At 47.7% G+C, this 16,102-nt stretch overlaps 1 protein-coding gene across 2 annotated transcripts in view; it reads left to right on the top strand.

Moving 5' to 3' along the window:
- TTC5 (tetratricopeptide repeat domain 5) overlaps positions 1–16,102 on the top strand; it is an 87,193-nt gene that overhangs the window by 44,903 nt on the left and 26,188 nt on the right. For both annotated transcript variants that reach the window (XM_063913482.1, XM_063913483.1), the window contains exon 5: positions 9,371–9,462. In XM_063913482.1, the coding sequence (XP_063769552.1) occupies positions 9,371–9,462 (92 nt within the window). The remainder of the gene's footprint in view (positions 1–9,370; positions 9,463–16,102) is intronic.

Genomic DNA, 16,102 nt, shown 5'->3' with positions numbered 1-16,102 from the left:
CACTGAATACAGTGTCGACGGTGAATAAACAAACGTATTTCTCATTAGGGCCACACGTTAAGGGCAATGAAGGAGGTGTTACGTGTTTCTGATACTACAAGTACCACAAGAAAGGGTATTATGTGGGAGTGAAAAAACTACCTGTAGTTTTTCCTGAATCAGATAAAATAAAATGAAGTGTGTGATGATGCGTAGGGTTACCCCGATAGCAAATATTGGCGTTATACCCTTTCCCGCCAGAAATTAGGGTACGTTGGGAAACACCCCTTAGGGTGATAAGGCGCTCACACGCTTATCAAGTGGCGTTACCGTCTCCAGATACGGCCGCCCTCAAGGAGCCAGCTGATAGGAAGCTGGAAAAATATCCTAAAAAGTATATACACACATACGGTGGTTATACTGCGACCAGCGATCGCCATCAGCCTGGAGATGCAGTGCTGGGTTGGCTTGGTCGGATTCCCTGACTGAAAATAGGATGCATTCTATATATATGTATGTGAGATGCACAGAGGGATATTTGCTCTCTGGCATCAAGATAAGTGCGTTGTCCATATCTCCCAGAAGATGTCAGGGACACGACAGTGGTCAGGTGATACAGATCCCATACGGCAGATGGAAGTATTGCTGTATAAAGGGAAGGAGTTATTTGGGGGTCGGTCCATCGGACCTGGGGACCACAGCAACAGCTGGGAAATCCAACCTTTTTTACCCCAAGTTACATCTCAGCTAAAAAAGACACCGTCTTTTCAGCCTCAATCTTTCCTTTCCCATGAGGGCATGCAGGCAAAAGGCCAGTCATATCTGCCCAGACATAGAGGTAAGGGAAGTAGACTGCAGCAGGCAGCCCTTTCCCAGGAAAAGAAGCCCTCCACCGCGTCTGCCAAGTCCTCAGCATGACGCTGGGGCCGTGCAAGCGGACTCAAGGTGGGGGGGGTAGTCTCAAGAGTCTCAGGGCGCAGTGGGATCACTCGCAAGTTGACCCCTAGATCGTACGAGTATTATCCCAGGGGTAAAGATTGGAGAGTCGAGACATCTTCTCCTCGCAGGTTCCTGAAGTCTGCTTTACCAACGGCTCCCTCCGACAGGGAGGCAGCATTGGAAACAATTCACAAGCTGTATATCCAGCAGGTGATAATCAAAGTACCCATCCTACGACAAGGAAAAGGGTATTATTTTTCCACACTATATTGTGGTACTGAAGCCAGACGGCTTGGTGACACATAGTCTAAATCTAAAATGTTTTGAACACTTACATAAAAGGTTCAAATCGAGATAAAGTCACTCAGAGCAGTGATAGCGAACCGGAAAAAAGGGGACTATATGGTGTCCCTGGACATCAAGGATTACCTCCATGTCCAAATTTTGTCCTTCTCATCAAGGGTACCTCTGGTTCGTGGTACAGAACTGTCAATATCAGTTTCAGACGATGCCGTTTGAATTATCCACGGCACCCCGGGCCTTTTTACCAAGGTAATGGCCGAAAAGATGTTTCTTCAAAGAAAAAAGGCATCTAAATTATCCCTTACTTGCACGACCTAAAAAGGGCAAGTTCCAGAGAACAGTTGGAGGTCGGAAGAGCACTATCTAAAGTAGTTCTTCGACGGCACGACTGGATTCTAAATATTCCAAGAATCGCAGCTGTTTTTCCGACGTCTGCTGTTCCTAGGGATGATTCTGGACACGGTTCAGAAAAAGGTTTTTCTTCCCGAGGAAAAAGCCAAGGAGTTATCCGACCTGTCAGGAACCTCCTAAAACCAGGAAAGGTGTCTGTACATCAATGCACAAGAGTCCTGGGAAAAATGGTGGCTTTTTACGAAGCAATTCCATTCGGCAGATTCCATGCAAGAATTTTCCAAAGGGATCTGTTGGACAAATGGTCAGGGTCGCATCCTCAGATGCACCTGCGAATAACCCTGTCGCCAAGGACAAGGGTATATCTTCTGTGGTGGTTGCAAAAGGCTCATCTATTGGAGGGCCGCAGATTCGGCATACAGGATTTGATCCTGGTGACCACGGACGCCAGCCTGAGAGGTTGGGGAGCAGTCACACAAGGAAGAAACTTCCAGGGGGTATGGACGAACCTGGAAAAGTCTCTTCACATAAACATTCTGGTACTAAGAGCAATCTAAAATGCTCTAAGCCAGGCGGAACCACTCCTGCAAGGAAAACCGGTGTTGATTCAGTCGGACAACATCACGGCGGTCGCCCATGTAAACAGACAGGGCGGCACAAGAAGCAGGAGTGCAATGGCAGAAGCTGCCAAGATTCTTCGCTGGGCGGAGAATCACGTAATAGCACTGTCAGCAGTGTTCTTCCCGGGCGTGGACAACTGGGAAGCAGACTTCCTCAGCAGACACGATATTCACCCGGGAGAGGGGGGTCTTCATCCAGAAGTCTTCCACATGCTAATAAACTGTTGGGAAAGACCAATGGTAGACATGATGGCGTCTCGCCTCAACAAGAAACTGGACAAGTATTGCGCCAGGTCAAGAGATCCACAGGCAATAGCTGTGGACGCACTGGTAACACCTTGGGTGTACAAATCAGTATATGTGTTTCCTCCTCTGCCTCTCATACCAAAGGTATTGAAGATTATACGGTGAGGAGGAGTAAGAACAATACTAGTGGCTCCGGATTGGCCAAGAAGGACTTGGTACCCGGAACTTCAAGAGTTGGTCACGGACGACCCGTGCCCTCTACTTCTGAGAAGGGACCTGCTACAACAGGGTCCCTGTCTCTTTCAAGACTTACCGCGGCTGCGTTTGACGGCATGGCGGTTGAACGCCAGATCCTAAAAGGGAAAGGCATTCCAGAAGAAGTCATTCCTACCTTGATTAAGGCAAGGAAGGAAGTCACCGCGAAACATTATCACCGCATTTGGCGAAAATATGTCGCGTGGTGCGAGGATCGGAGTGTTCCGACGGAGGAATTTCAACTGGGTCGTTTCCTACATTTCCTACAATCAGGATTGTCTATGGGTCTCAAATTGAGATCTATTAAGGTTCAAATTTCGGCCCTGTCAATATTCTTCCAAAAAGAATTGGCCTCAGTTCCTGAGGTACAGACTTTTGTTAAAGGAGTACTGCATATACAGCCTCCTGTGGTGCCTCCGGTGGCACCGTGGGATCTAAATGTAGTTTTAGATTTCCTCAAATCCCATTGGTTTGAACCATTGAAAAAGGTGGATTTTAAATATCTCACATGGAAAGTGACTATGTTACTGGCCCTGGCTTCCGCCAGGAGAGTATCTGAATTGGCGGCTTTATCTTATAAAAGCCCTTATCTAATCTTCCATTCGGATAGGGCAGAACTGAGGACTCGTCCGCATTTTCTCCCTAAGGTGGTATCAGCGTTTCACCTGAACCAACCTATTGTGGTGCCTGCGGCCACTGGCGACTTGGAGGACTCCAAGTTGTTGGACGTTGTCAGAGCCTTAAAAATATACATTTCAAGGACGGCTGAAGTCAGAAAATCTGACTCGCTGTTGATACTATATGCACCCAACAAGTTGGGTGCCCCTGCTTCTAAGCAGACGATTGCTCGTTGGATTTGTAACACAATTCAACTTGCTCATTCTGTGGCAGGCCTGCCACAGCCTAAATCTGTTAAGGCCCATTCCACAAGGAAGGTGGGCTCATCTTGGGCGGCTGCCCGAGGGGTCTCGGCATTACAATTCTGCCGAGCAGCTACGTGGTCGGGGGAAAACACGTTTGTAAAATTCTACAAATTTGATACCCTGGCAAAAGAGGACTTGGAATTCTCTCATTCGGTGCTGCAGAGTCATCCGCACTCTCCCGCCCGTTTGGGAGCTTTGGTATAATCCCCATGGTCCTTTCAGGAACCCCAGCATCCACTTAGGACGATAGAGAAAATAAGAATTTACTTACCGATAATTCTATTTCTCGGAGTCCGTAGTGGATGCTGGGCGCCCATCCCAAGTGCGGATTATCTGCAATACTGTACATAGTTATTGTTAACAAATTCGGGTTATATTGTTAAGGAGCCATCTTTAAGAGGCTCTTTCTGTTATCATACTGTTAACTGGGTTTAGATCACAAGTTGTACGGTGTGATTGGTGTGGCTGGTATGAGTCTTACCCGGGATTCAAATTGCCTCCCTTATTGTGTACGCTCGTCCGGGCACAGTACCTAACTGGAGTCTGGAGGAGGGTCATAGGGGGAGGAGCCAGTGCACACCACCTGATCTGGTAAAAGCTTTACTTTTTTGTGCCCTGTCTCCTGCGGAGCCGCTATTCCCCATGGTCCTTTCAGGAACCCCAGCATCCACTACGGACTCCGAGAAATAGAATTATCGGTAAGTAAATTCTTATTTTCCCGCCAGTAGTAAGGGCGAGTTGGAAAACACACCTTAGGGTGGACAAGGCGCTCACACGCATATAAAAAACATGGCGTTACCGTTTCCAGATACGGCCGCCCTCAAGGAGCCAGCTGATAGGAAGCTGAAAAATATCATAACAGTATATACACACATACTGGTGTTATACTACGACCAGCAATCGCCTCAGCCTGGATGTGCAGCGCTGAGGGGGCTTGGTCGGATTTCCTGACTGAAAATTTTGATACCCTTGACAGGGACAGGATTTTATTGTCTATAGAGCATTTTAGGGATGCATTTCTATATATGTGTGATGCGCAGAGGCATATTTGCATTCTGGCATCAAAGAGTAAATGTGATGTACATATCTGCCAGACGAAGACACGACAGTGGTCAGGTGAGGCAGATTCCAGACGGCATATGGAAGTATTGCCGTATAAAGGGGCGGTCCATTGGACCTGGTGGCCATGGCAACAGCTGAAAAATCCACCTTTTGTTACCCCGAGTCACATATTGGCAGAAAAGGACACAGTCTTTTCAGTCTCAGTCCTTTCGTCCCCATACGGGCAGGCGGGCGAAGGCCAGTCATATCTGCCCAGGGGGAGAGGAAAGGGAAGAAGACTGCAGCAAGCAGCTCATTCCCAGGAACAGAAGCTCCTCACGGCTTCTGCCAAGTCCGCAGCATAACGCTGGGGCCGTACAAGCGGACTCAGGTGCGGTAGGGGGTCATCTCAAGAGTTTCAGCAACACTCGCAAGGGAACTCCGGGATCCTACATGTAATATCCCAGGTGTACATTGGAAATTCGAGACGTCTCCCCCTCACACAATTCACAGGCTGTATTCCCAGCAGGTGATAATCAAAGTACCCTTCTTACAACAAGGAAGGGGGTAGTATTCCACACTATATTGTGGTACTGAAGCCAACCGGCTCGGTGAGATCTGAAATATTTGAACACTTACATACAAGCGTTCAAATCAAGATGGAGTCACTCGGAGCAATGATAGCGAACCAGGAAGAAGGGGACGATATGATGTCACTGGATATCAGGGACGTTTACCTACAGGTCCAAATTTGCCCTTCTCACCAAGGGTACTTCAGGTTCCTGGTACAGAACTGTCACTATCAGTTCAGACGCTGCCGTTTGGATGGTCCACGGCGCCCCGGGTCTTTACCAAGGTAATGGCCGGAATGATGATTTTTCTTAAAAGAAACATGGACGCTTTCTTGATAAGGGCAAGGTCCAGAGAACAGTTGGAGGTCGGAGTAGCACTATCTTAAGTAGTTCTACGACAGCACGAGTGGATTCTAAATATTCCAAAATCGCAGCTTTTTCCGACGACACGTCTACTGTTCCTAGGGAAGATTCTGGACACAGTCCAGAAAAACGTGTTTCTCCCAGTGGAGAAAACCAGGGAGTTATCCGAGCTAATCGGGATCCTCCTAAAACCAGGAAAAGTGTCAGTGCATCATTGCACAAGAGTCCTGGTAAAAATGGTGGCTTATTACGAAGCAATTCCATTCGGCAGATTTCCCGCAAGAACTCTTCAGTGGGATCTGCTGGACAAATGGTCCGGATCGCATCCTCAGATGCATCAGCGGATAACCCTATATCCAAGGAAAAGGGTGTCTCTCCTGTGGTGATTACAGAGTGCTCATCTTCTAGAGGGCCGCAGATTCGGCATTCAGGATTGGATGCCGGTGACCACGGAGGCCAGCCTGAGAGGCTGGGGAACAGTCACACAGGGAAAAAATTTCCAGGGAAGTGTGATTAAGTCTGGAGAATTCTCTCCGCATAAATAAGCTTAGAGCAAATTTATAATGCTCTAAACTTAGCTAGACCTCTGCTTCAAGGTCAGCCGGTATTGATCCAGTGGGATAACATCACGGCAGTCGCCCACGTAAACAGAAGGGCGGCACAAGAAGCAGGAGGGCAGTGAAAACTGCAAGGATTTTTCGCTAGGCGGAAAATCATGTGATAGCACTGTCAGCAGTGTTCTTTCCGGGAGTGGACGACTGGGAAGCAGACTTCCTCAGCAGGCATGACCTCCACCCGGGAGAGTGGAAACTTCATAGGGAAGTTTTTCAACATGATTGTGGACCGTTGGCAAAGACCAAAGGTGGACATGATGGCGTCCCGCCCGAACAAAAACGGGACAGGTATTCCGCCAGGTCATGAGACCTTCAGGCGATAGCTGCGGATGTTCTGGTAACACCGTGGGTGTACCAGTCTGTGTATGTGTTCCCTCCTCTGTTTCTCATAACCAGGGTATTGAGAATTATAAGACATAGAGGAGTATGAACTATACTAGTGGCTCCGGATTGGCCAAGAGGGACTTGGTACCCGGAACTTCAAGAAATGCTCACAGAGGACTAAGGGCCTGGGGAGCTAAGAAGGGACTTGATTCAGCAAGTACCATGTCTATTCCAAGACTTACCGCGGCTGCGTTTGACGGCATGGCGGTTGAATGCCGGATCCTGAGGGGAAAAGACATTCCATAAGAGGTCATACCTACCCTGGTCAAAGCCAGGAAGGAGGTGACCGCACAACGTCATCACCACATGTGGTGAAAATATGTTGCGTGGGTGAGGCCAGGAAGGCTCCACGACGGAAATTCAACTAGGTCGATTTCTACACTTCCTGAAAACAGGAGTGTTTTGGACCTCAAATTGGGGTTCATTAACATTTAAATTTCGGCCCTGTAGATTTTCTTCCAGAAAGAATTGACTTCAGTTCCTGAAGTCCAGATTGTAAAGGATGTATTGCATATACAGCTTTTTTGTGCCCCTAGGGGCACCGTGAGATCTCAACATAGTGTTGGGATTTCTTAAAATCATATTGGTTTGAACCGCTCAAATCTGTGGATTTGAAATATCTCACATGGAAAGTGACCATGCTGTTGACAAATATCTCACATGGGAAGTGACCATGTTGTTAGCCCTGGCCTCGGCCAGGCGATTGTCAGAATGGGCGGCTTTGTCTTACAAAAGCCCATATTAAAATTTTCCATTTGAACAGGACAGAACTGGGACTCGTCTCCAGTTTCTTCATGAAGGGGTGTCAGCGTTTTCACCTGAAACAACCTCTTGTGGTGCCTGCGGCTACTAGGGACTTGGAGGACTCCAAGTTACTAGACGTGGTCAGGGCCCTAAAAATATATATATATATATATAGTTAGGACGGCTGGAGTCAGAAAGTCTGACTTGCTGTTTATACTGTATACACCCAACAAGCTGGGTGCTCATGCTTCTAAGCAGTCTATTGCACGCTGGATTTGTAGTACAATTCAGCTTGCACATTCTGTGGCAGGCCTGCCACAGACGAAATATGTAGATGCCCATTCCACAAGGAAGGTGGGCTCATCCTGGGCGGCTGCCCGAGGAGTCTCGGCATTACAACTTTGCCGAGCAGCTACGTGGTCAGGGGAGAACACGTTTGTAAAATTTTACAAATTTTGATACTCTGGCTAAGGAGGACCTGGAGTTCTCTCATTCGGTGCTGCAGAGTCATCCGCACTCTCCCGCCCGTTTGGGAGCTTTGGTATAATCCCCATGGTCCTGACGGAGTCCCCAGCATCCACTAGGACGTTAGAGAAAATAAGAATTTACTTACCGATAATTCTATTTCTCGTAGTCCGTAGTGGATGCTGGGCGCCCATCCCAAGTGCGGATTGTCTGCAATGCTTGTACATAGTTATTGTTACAAAAATCGGGTTATTACTATTGTTGTGAGCCATCTTTTCGGAGGCTACTTCGTTTTGTTATCATACTGTTAACTGGGTTCAGATCACAAGTTGTACGGTGTGATTGGTGTGGCTGGTATGAGTCTTACCCGGGATTCAAGATCCTTCCTTATTGTGTACGCTCGTCCGGGCACAGTACCTAACTGAGGCTTGGAGGAGGGTCATAGGGGGAGGAGCCAGTACACACCATGTGACCTAAAAAGCTTTTTAGATGTGCCCTGTCTCCTGCGGAGCCCGCTATTCCCCATGGTCCTGACGGAGTCCCCAGCATCCACTACGGACTACGAGAAATAGAATTATCGGTAAGTAAATTCTTATTTTTGCAGTGGGAGGACAGCTTGCTTGACTGCAGATATCTCCTGTTCCTGGAATAGATTTCTTCGCTTTCAGTGGGATAAATAGAGAGTCCCACCTTTCAGGAGGTACTGGGCACTGTGGGGATCAGAGTTCAGGAGCCAGAGCAATCGACAGATGAAAATATAAAACTGCATACCAGGCATGTGGAGCTGGAGCAGGGACCAGCTGCTGGAAGGCTGATATCTCTGGTTCTGCATAGTAGAGACAATGTGCCAGTGTCCACTGAAAGGGGAGAGTCCCAGCTTTTGGCGTATTCCCTAAGAAAAACTCTTTTAAGTCAGAGAGAACCCAAGATATCTGGCTGGGAAGAGCAATTAGCAGGCTTGGATGGGGACCATTACTTTGAAGTCAGATATGTCCGTTTCCCCACTATTAGAAAAAGGGGACCCTCAGCTTATCAGCCTATGTCGCTTATACTCCTGGGGCTCTTGGGCAAATGCCCATTGAGCCCATACGAAAAGACGGCCCTGTGCACGGTGTCCCATAATGATGGGACACATTTTAAATGCAAGTATCTAAGACTGGAACCAGCACATTTATTAAGGCCTATTGCCCAAATTTATCAAGCCTTGGAGAGTGCTAAATTGCACAGTGATAAAGTACCAACCAATCAGCTCCTAACTGTCATTTTTCAAACAGCCTGTAACATGGCAGTTTTACGTGTATTGTGCACCACAAAGAACAGTTGTTTCCCTTGTTTCTTTGTATCTGCTAATTGATAGAAAATGACCCGTATACAATTGCAGAACCATTTGTAATTTTGGGCATACAGTTATTTTAAGTACTATTTTCAGATGGTAATTTTTTTTATTTTTATTTTATGCTTTCATTTCTAGGTTTTCTCCTATTCCACTATTTTTTATTTTATTTTGTTATTTATTTTTTCTTATTTTGGCTGCATTGTATATTGTTATGTCTTGTGATTTACATTGGCAGATATCCTTGGCAATGCATATCTCTCGCTGTTCTTCTGCACTGGACAGAACCCTAAAATTTCCCAGCAGGCTCTGAATGCTTACCTACAGGCGGTGAGTGTACCAAGGCTTCTCTTGTAATCATCTTGTACTTGCTAATACACTACCTTCCTTATCAGTTACTTGCATTGCTTTAACCTATTAACCACTTGCCTGGCATGGTGGCATCAGATGCCAGTGCTTCATCTGACCTGGTCACACAGGATGCGACCAGTCAGATAAACAGTGTTAGCAGCGACAGGGAAGGGAAACTTCCCTCTGCTGATGCTGTCAGAGGGACTGGAAGGTCCCTCTGCCTCCCTGCACTCTCCCCTACCGATTGCCATGCTGTCGATCACTACTGATCAGTCAGCGTGGCAGGGCCCCCAACCTAGCGGCTGCAGACAAAAGTGTAATCCAACCCCTCCCAAGCTCCCCTCTGCCCCCGTGTACCTGACAGCTGATTGGGGTGTAAAAAGTAATGTTGCAATGGTCGCAATGTTACCAATCATCCGATATTACCGATGTTTCTGTCCTATGTTTGAGGAAAAATAAAACTGCAAAAAAAAAATAATAAAAAAAAAAAAATATATATATATATATATATATATATATATATATATATATATATATATATATATATTGGATAAGGATAAATTCATGTTCTTCATCTACATTAATTCATTCTTTAAAAAAAAAAAAAATTCTAAGCATTTTTTTTTGGGGGGGGGGGGGGGGGAATAGTTAAGTGGTTAAAACCCATAATACGCAAAATGTAATTTTTAAAAAATATTTCTCTGACGTCCTAGTGGATGCTGGGGACTCCGAAAGGACCATGAGGAATAGCGGCTCCGCAGGAGACTGGGCACAAAAGTAAAAGCTTTGAGACTACCTGGTGTGCACTGGCTCCTCCCCCTATGACCCTCCTCCAAGCCTCAGTTAGATTTTTGTGCCCGAACGAGAAGGGTGCATACTAAGGGGCTCTCCTGAGCTGCTTAGAGTAAAAGTTTAAATTTAGGTTTTTTATTTTCAGTGAGACCTGCTGGCAACAGGCTCACTGCACCGAGGGACTAAGGGGAGAAGAAGCGAACTCACCTGCGTGCAGAGTGGATTTGGCTTCTTAGGCTACTGGACATTAGCTCCAGAGGGACGATCACAGGCCCAGCCATGGATGGGTCCCAGAGCCGCGCCGCCGGCCCCCTTACAGAGCCAGAAGACTGAAGAGGTTCGGAAAATCGGCGGCAGAAGACGTCCTGTCTTCAATAAGGTAGCGCACAGCACCGCAGCTGTGCGCCATTGCTCTCAGCACACTTCACACTCCGATCACTGAGGGTGCAGGGCGCTGGGGGGGGGCGCCCTGAGACGCAATAAAAACACCTTATATGAAAAAAAAATACATCACATATAGCTCCTGGGCTATATGGATGCATTTAACCCCTGCCAATTTTTCCTTAAAAAAGCGGGAGAAAGGCCGCCGAGAAGGGGGCGGAGCCTATCTCCTCAGCACACTGGCGCCATTTTTTACTCACAGCTCCGTTGGAGGGAAGCTCCCTGACTCTCCCCTGCAGTCCTGCACTATAGAAACAGGGTAAAACAAGAGAGGGGGGGCACTAATTTGGCAGATAAATCTATACAGCAGCTATATAAGGGAAAAACACTTATATAAGGTTATCCCTGTATATATATAGCGCTCTGGTGTGTGCTGGCAAACTCTCCCTCTGTCTCCCCAAAGGGCTAGTGGGGTCCTGTCCTCTATCAGAGCATTCCCTGTGTGTGTGCTGTGTGTCGGTACGTTGTGTCGACATGTATGAGGAGGAAAATGGTATGGAGGCGGAGCAATTGCCTGTATTAGTGATGTCGCCCCCTAGGGAGTCGACACCTGACTGGATGGTCTTATGGAAGGAATTACGTGATAGTGTCAGCACTTTACAAAAGACTGACGACATGAGACAGCCGGCAAATCAGTTAATACCTGTACAGGCGTCTCAAACACCGTCAGGGGCTCTAAAGCGCCCGTTACCTCAGATGGTCGACACAGACCCAGACACGGACACTGACTCCAGTGTCGACGGTGAGGAAACAAACGTATTTTCCAGTAGGGCCACACGTTACATGATCACGGCAATGAAGGAGGTTTTGAACATTTCTGATACTACAAGTACCACAAAAAAGGGTATTATGTGGGGTGTGAAAAAACTACCCGTAGTTTTTCCTGAATCAGATGAATTAAATGAGGTGTGTGATGAAGCGTGGGTTTCCCCCGATAAAAAACTGCTAATTTCTAAAAAATTATTGGCATTATACCCTTTCCCGCCAGAGGTTAGGGCGCGTTGGGAAACACCCCCTAGGGTAGATAAGGCGCTCACACGCTTATCAAAACAAGTGGCGTTACCGTCTCTGGATACGGCCGCCCTCAAGGAGCCAGCTGATAGAAAGCTGGAAAATATCCTAAAAAGTATATACACACATACTGGTATTATACTGCGACCAGCAATCGCCTCAGCCTGGATGTGCAGTGCTGGGGTGGCTTGGTCGGATTCCCTGACTGAAAATATTGATACCCTGGACAGGGACAATATATTATTGACTATAGAGCATTTAAAGGATGCATTTCTATATATGCGAGATGCACAGAGGGATATTTGCACTCTGGCATCAAGAGTAAGTGCGCTGTCCATTTCTGCCAGAAGAGGGTTATGGACGCGACAGTGGTCAGGTGATGCGGATTCCAAACGGCATATGGAAGTATTGCCGTATAAAGGGGAGGAGTTATTTGGGGTCGGTCTATCGGACCTGGTGGCCACGGCAACGGCTGGGAAATCCACCTTTTTACCCCAGGTCACCTCTCAGCAGAAAAAGACACCGTCTTTTCAGGCTCAGTCCTTTCGTCCCCATAAGGGCAAGCGGGCAAAAGGCCACTCATATCTGCCCCGGGGCAGAGGAAGGGGAAAAAGACTGCAGCAGGCAGCCTCTTCCCAGGAACAGAAGCCCTCCCCCTCTTCTGCCAAGTCCTCAGCATGACGCTGGGGCCTTACAAGCGGACTCAGGCACGGTGGGGGCTCGTCTCAAGAATTTCAGCGTGCAGTGGGCTCACTCGCAAGTGGACCCCTGGATCCTGCAGGTAGTATCTCAGGGGTACAAATTGGAATTCGAGACGTCTCCCCCTCGCCGGTTCCTGAAGTCTGCTTTACCAACGTCTCCCTCCGACAGGGAGGCGGTATTGGAAGCCATTCACAAGCTGTATTCCCAGCAGGTGATAATCAAGGTACCCCTCCTACAACAGGGAAAGGGGTATTATTCCACGCTGTTTGTGGTACCGAAGCCGGACGGCTCGGTGAGACCTATTTTAAATCTGAAATCCTTGAACACTTACATACAAAGGTTCAAATTCAAGATGGAATCACTCAGAGCAGTGATAGCGAACCTGGAAGAAGGGGACTATATGGTGTCTCTGGACATCAAGGATGCTTACCTCCATGTCCCAATTTGCCCTTCTCACCAAGGGTACCTCAGGTTTGTGGTACAGAACTGTCACTATCAGTTTCAGACGCTGCCGTTTGGATTGTCCACGGCACCCCGGGTCTTTACCAAGGTAATGGCCGAAATGATGATTCTTCTTCGAAGAAAAGGCGTCTTAATTATCCCTTACTTGGACGATCTCCTGATAAGGGCAAGGTCCAGAGAACAGTTAGAGGTCGGAGTAGCACTATCTCAAGTAGTACTACGACAGCACGGATGGATTCTAAATATTCCAAAATCGCAGCTGATTCCGACGACACGTCTGCTGTTCCTAGGGATGATTCTGGACACAGTACAGAAAAAGGTGTTTCTCCCAGAGGAGAAAGCCAGGGAGTTATCCGACCTAGTCAGGAACTTCCTAAAACCAGGCCAAGTGTCAGTGCATCAATGCACAAGGGTCCTGGGAAAAATGGTGGCTTCTTACGAAGCGATTCCATTCGGCAGATTCCACGCAAGAACTTTTCAGTGGGATCTGCTGGACAAATGGTCCGGATCGCATCTTCAAATGCATCAGCGGATAACCCTGTCTCCAAGGACAAGGGTGTCTCTCCTGTGGTGGTTACAGAGTGCTCATCTTCTAGAGGGCCGCAGATTCGGCATTCAGGACTGGGTCCTGGTGACCACGGATGCCAGCCTGAGAGGCTGGGGAGCAGTCACACAGGGAAGAAATTTCCAGGGCTTGTGGTCAAGCATGGAAACGTCACTTCACATAAATATCCTGGAACTAAGGGCCATTTACAATGCCCTAAGTCAGGCGAGGCCTCTGCTTCAGGGTCAGCCGATGTTGATCCAGTCGGACAACATCACGGCAGTCGCCCACGTAAACAGACAGGGCGGCACAAGAAGCAGGAGGGCAATGACGGAAGTTGCAAGGATTCTTCGCTGGGCGGAAAATCATGTGATAGCACTGTCAGCAGTGTTCATTCCGGGAGTGGACAACTGGGAAGCAGACTTCCTCAGCAGACACGACCTCCACCCGGGGGAGTGGGGACTTCACCCAGAAGTCTTCCACATGATTGTGAACCGTTGGGAAAAACCAAAGGTGGACATGATGGCGTCCCGCCTCAACAAAAAACTGGACAGATATTGCGCCAGGTCAAGGGACCCTCAGGCAATAGCTGTGGACGCTCTGGTAACACCGTGGGTGTACCAGTCAGTGTATGTGTTCCCTCCTCTGCCTCTCATACCCAAGGTACTGAGAATCATAAGAAGGAGAGGAGTAAGGACTATACTCGTGGCTCCGGATTGGCCAAGAAGGACTTGGTACCCGGAACTTCAAGAGATGCTCACGGAAGACCCGTGGCCTCTACCTCTAAGAAAGGACCTGCTCCAGCAGGGACCATGTCTGTTCTAAGACTTACCGCGGCTGCGTTTGACGGCATGGCGGTTGAACGCCGGATCCTGAAGGAAAAAGGCATTCCGGATGAAGTCATCCCTACCCTGATCAAAGCCAGGAAGGATGTAACCGTGCAACATTATCACCGTATTTGGCGTAAATATGTTGCGTGGTGTGAGGCCAGGAAGGCCCCTACAGAGGAATTTCAACTGGGTCGTTTCCTGCATTTCCTGCAAACAGGACTGTCTATGGGCCTAAAATTAGGGTCCATTAAGGTTCAAATTTCGGCCCTGTCAATATTCTTCCAAAAAGAACTAGCTTCAGTTCCTGAAGTTCAGACGTTTGTCAAGGGGGTACTGCATATACAGCCTCCTTTTGTGCCTTCAGTGGCACCTTGGGATCTCAATGTAGTTTTGGGGTTCCTAAAATCACATTGGTTTGAACCACTCACCACTGTGGACTTAAAATATCTCACATGGAAAGTGGTAATGCTGTTAGCCCTGGCTTCAGCCAGGCGTGTCTCAGAATTGGCGGCTTTATCCTATAAAAGCCCTTACCTAATTTTTCATACGGACAGGGCAGAATTGAGGACTCGTCCTCAATTTCTCCCTAAGGTGGTTTCAGCGTTTCACTTAAACCAGCCTATTGTGGTACCTGCGGCTACTAGGGACTTGGAGGATTCCAAGTTGCTGGACGTAGTCAGGGCCCTGAAAATATATGTTTCCAGGACGGCTGGAGTCAGAAAATCTGACTCGCTGTTTATCCTGTATGCACCCAACAAGCTGGGTGCTCCTGCTTCTAAGCAGACTATTGCTCGTTGGATTTGTAGTACAATTCAGCTTGCACATTCTGTGGCAGGCCTGCCACAGCCAAAATCTGTAAAAGCCCATTCCACACGGAAAGTGGGCTCATCTTGGGCGGCTGCCCGAGGGGTCTCGGCTTTACAACTTTGCCGAGCAGCTACTTGGTCAGGGGCAAACACGTTTGCTAAATTCTACAAATTTGATACCCTGGCTGAGGAGGACCTGGAGTTCTCTCATTCGGTGCTGCAGAGTCATCCGCACTCTCCCGCCCGTTTGGGAGCTTTGGTATAATCCCCATGGTCCTTTCGGAGTCCCCAGCATCCACTAGGACGTCAGAGAAAATAAGAATTTACTTACCGATAATTCTATTTCTCATAGTCCGTAGTGGATGCTGGGCGCCCATGCCAAGTGCGGATTGTCTGCAATACTTGTACATAGTTATTGTTACAAAAATCGGGTTATTATTGTTGTGAGCCATCTTTCAGAGGCTCCTTCTGTTATCATGCTGTTAACTGGGTTCAGATCACAAGTTGTACGGTGTGATTGGTGTGGCTGGTATGAGTCTTACCCGGGATTCAAAATCCTTCCTTATTATGTACGCTCGTCCGGGCACAGTATCCTAACTGAGGCTTGGAGGAGGGTCATAGGGGGAGGAGCCAGTGCACACCAGGTAGTCTCAAAGCTTTTACTTTTGTGCCCAGTCTCCTGCGGAGCCGCTATTCCCCATGGTCCTTTCGGAGTCCCCAGCATCCACTACGGACTATGAGAAATAGAATTATCGGTAAGTAAATTCTTATTTTTTTTATAAACTAGCTCAGACAAACATTCTAAACATGAATATAATGTACCTGTATTTTTTTACAAATCGAGCTCCAGTTACAAAATGATTAATTGTCCTATGTTTAGGACATTGGATCTATATGTATACATATGTATGAATAGTATTTTTTCATTTCCATATCTGTATCGCGCTCACCGTCTTCTGTGATCAGACTCAAAGCATTTCCTACTGAGTCCTTTGTTACACTTCACACTTATTGGGGTAGGTTTGTCCTTT

This window comes from Pseudophryne corroboree, chromosome 1 (genome assembly GCF_028390025.1).
Source record: "Pseudophryne corroboree isolate aPseCor3 chromosome 1, aPseCor3.hap2, whole genome shotgun sequence".
Lineage (NCBI taxonomy): Eukaryota > Metazoa > Chordata > Amphibia > Anura > Myobatrachidae > Pseudophryne > Pseudophryne corroboree.
This window is presented reverse-complemented; position numbering and strand designations above follow the sequence as displayed.